General features: G+C 48.0%; 1 protein-coding gene across 1 annotated transcript in view; it reads left to right on the top strand.

Annotated features, from left to right (window-relative positions):
- The window catches only part of LOC145395636 (uncharacterized), a 13,224-nt gene extending 11,393 nt beyond the window's left edge, over positions 1 to 1,831 (top strand). The window contains exons 3-4 of the mRNA XM_080269205.1: positions 385 to 545; positions 863 to 1,831. Coding sequence (XP_080125331.1) covers positions 385 to 545; positions 863 to 1,831 — 1,130 coding nt within the window. The remainder of the gene's footprint in view (positions 1 to 384; positions 546 to 862) is intronic.
- The last annotated feature ends 669 nt before the right edge of the window (positions 1,832 to 2,500 follow it).

The raw sequence follows: 2,500 nt of genomic DNA, 5'->3' as shown, positions 1-2,500 counted from the left end.
TCTTTCCTTGTGGCGAGTTGTGATTAAAATAATAATAATAATAATAATAATAATAATAATAATAATGATGCTATAATCCTTCCTATCTAAGCACCTCTCCATCTACCTTCTACCTTCTACCTTCTACTATCCCTACAAGGGCCTCCTATCTACTTTCTACTATCCCTACAAGAGCTTCCTACCTCTACCGCTTTCTACCTTTTGCTTTCTACGGTACTATACATACACCTTTTACTTTCTACCATCCATACACCCTTTCTACTTTCTCCTGCCTTCTATCTTCTAGTTTCTACCGCTTTCTAACTTCTACTTTCCACTTTCTACTGCTTTCTAACTTCTTCTTTCTACTTTCTCCTGCTTTCTAACTTACCCTACTTTCTACAGCTGCTACTACTAAGGGCGCCGGTGAGAATGGCAGCAGTGGATCGCTTGTGACGCTACACGAAGCAGCTGTGACACTGGCAGTACTGGAGGACACGAATACTACACACGATGACCACGGCCCCACAACTCCAACTACTGACACATCACAGGATAATTCACAGGTAAATCTATCTGTCTATCTATCTGTCTGTCTGTCTGTCTGTCTATCTAGGGATGGCCACAAACACATCGCCTCCATGTCGCCCTGTCCCCCGCCATTTCACTGCCCTGCTCCCAGCTCACACCCCCCTCTCTCATATACCTCTCCACTCCATCCCTCCATCTCATCCTTGGCCTCCCCCTCCCTCTACCCCCTTCCACCTCACTCACATACACTCTCCTCGTCGTCTCTCACTCTCCATGTGTTTATCATTACTATTTATTACTATTATTATTATTATTATTATTATTATTATTATTATTATTATTATTATTACAGGATAACACTTCACAGGATACCACCACTGAGGACCCAGATGCCACTTCACCCTCTCCTTCAATGTCCCCAAACACCGCCTCACCGGAGACTCATTCCACCTCGACACCCGCTACTACGAACAGTACTTCAGGCCTCCACACCTCCACCTTGGCCTCCTCCTCCACCTCCACTCGGCAGGCCAGCGGAGCCTCCACTCGGTCTACCACATCCACCCCAACCACATCTGCTGCAAGCCCAACTAGTAGCAAGGTAGCTGCCACGACTACCACCACCGCTACCACCACTACCACCACCCACGCCCCCCCTACCACCACCACAACAGCTACCAGGAACAGCAGCAGCACCAGCACAGCAGCCACCTCAGCCCCACCAAACAGCAGCAGCACAAGTACAAGCAGCACACCCCGTCCACTGGCACACAAACTGGTTCACGTCGCTAGCACTGCATCAGGAAATCATGTCGGTGGCTTTTGTGTCTGGAAGATCGATCGGAACGTCACCCGCTGGTCTTACTTCTACGAGAACATTCCCATCGAGTACCAAAGCCACCAGGACACCGAGGACCATGAGATGCGGGGACTTTTAGCTGCCGTGAGGACCTGGGCACCCTTCTGGCACGATCACCACGTTGTTCTTCGCTCGCACCATCAGACCATCAAGGGCTCCCGGCATCCCACAAGGCGAGCGCTGGGGGCCGAGCTGGAGCGTCTCTCGGAGGGGCACTTTACGTATGAGCTGGAGTGGCGTTTCAAGAAGACCGATCGCATTGTGAAGATCTCGTACTGCCTGGCCCACCTCCACAGGGACTTCGATCACTGGTTCCATTATTTCCAGACCAGCGTTGATGAAGAACTCGGCGAACAAGACTGGTCCGTCGTGACAAAGAAGAATCGGGTCCATCTATCAGAGGAGGTGTTCTTGACTCCACCGGCAGAGGAGCAAGAAGGTTCCCCCTCCTCCCTCCACTGAACCCTTGAACCCCCCCCTCTCCCCTTCATTTGAAACCCCCTAAACCCTGCATCTGACCCCCCTAAACCCTTGCATTTGAACCCCTACCCTCCACATAAACCCCCTTGCATTTCCTACCCCCTATACTCCTTTCACATTAACTTGGCCTAAAACTGCAATCTTTGTCTCTGATTGCTAAATAATTAACGCTGGAATAAGGGGCAATATATACTCTCTTCACTTTCACTTGCCTTAAAATTGCCATCTCCATCTTGAATGCTACTAGAAATTAACACTAGAATGCGATGCTAGTCACGAATAAGTGCTACGGGAAGGATGTATACATGTAGCATTGTCTGTTTACGCCACTGAGCTGCAAATAATAACAATAATAATAATAATAATAATAACTGATGCAAGTCACGAAGAAGTGCTACAGAAAAGATAAGGAAACGTAGCATTATTTTATCCCATTAATCCATACCAGATTACACTAGTCACGAAGAAGTGCTAGGGAAAGGATGGAGAGCCGTAGTATTGTCTTTTTCTGCCACTGAGCTACGTGAAATAAGCTGCAAAAGGACGAAAATCTGGGCCAAGTTAAGGTGAAAGGAGTATACCCAAAGACCTAGTGATTTCAGTCCATCCTACAGGAGTCCAGTCAGAATTAATACATTGGTTGGACTTGTA

This window comes from Coenobita brevimanus, chromosome 32 (genome assembly GCF_032717465.1).
Source record: "Coenobita brevimanus isolate Jiangsu-jjx chromosome 32, ASM3271746v2, whole genome shotgun sequence".
NCBI classification, from domain to species: Eukaryota; Metazoa; Arthropoda; class Malacostraca; order Decapoda; family Coenobitidae; genus Coenobita; species Coenobita brevimanus.
Note: the sequence above shows the minus strand (reverse complement) of the source record. Positions and strands in the feature narration are given on the sequence as shown.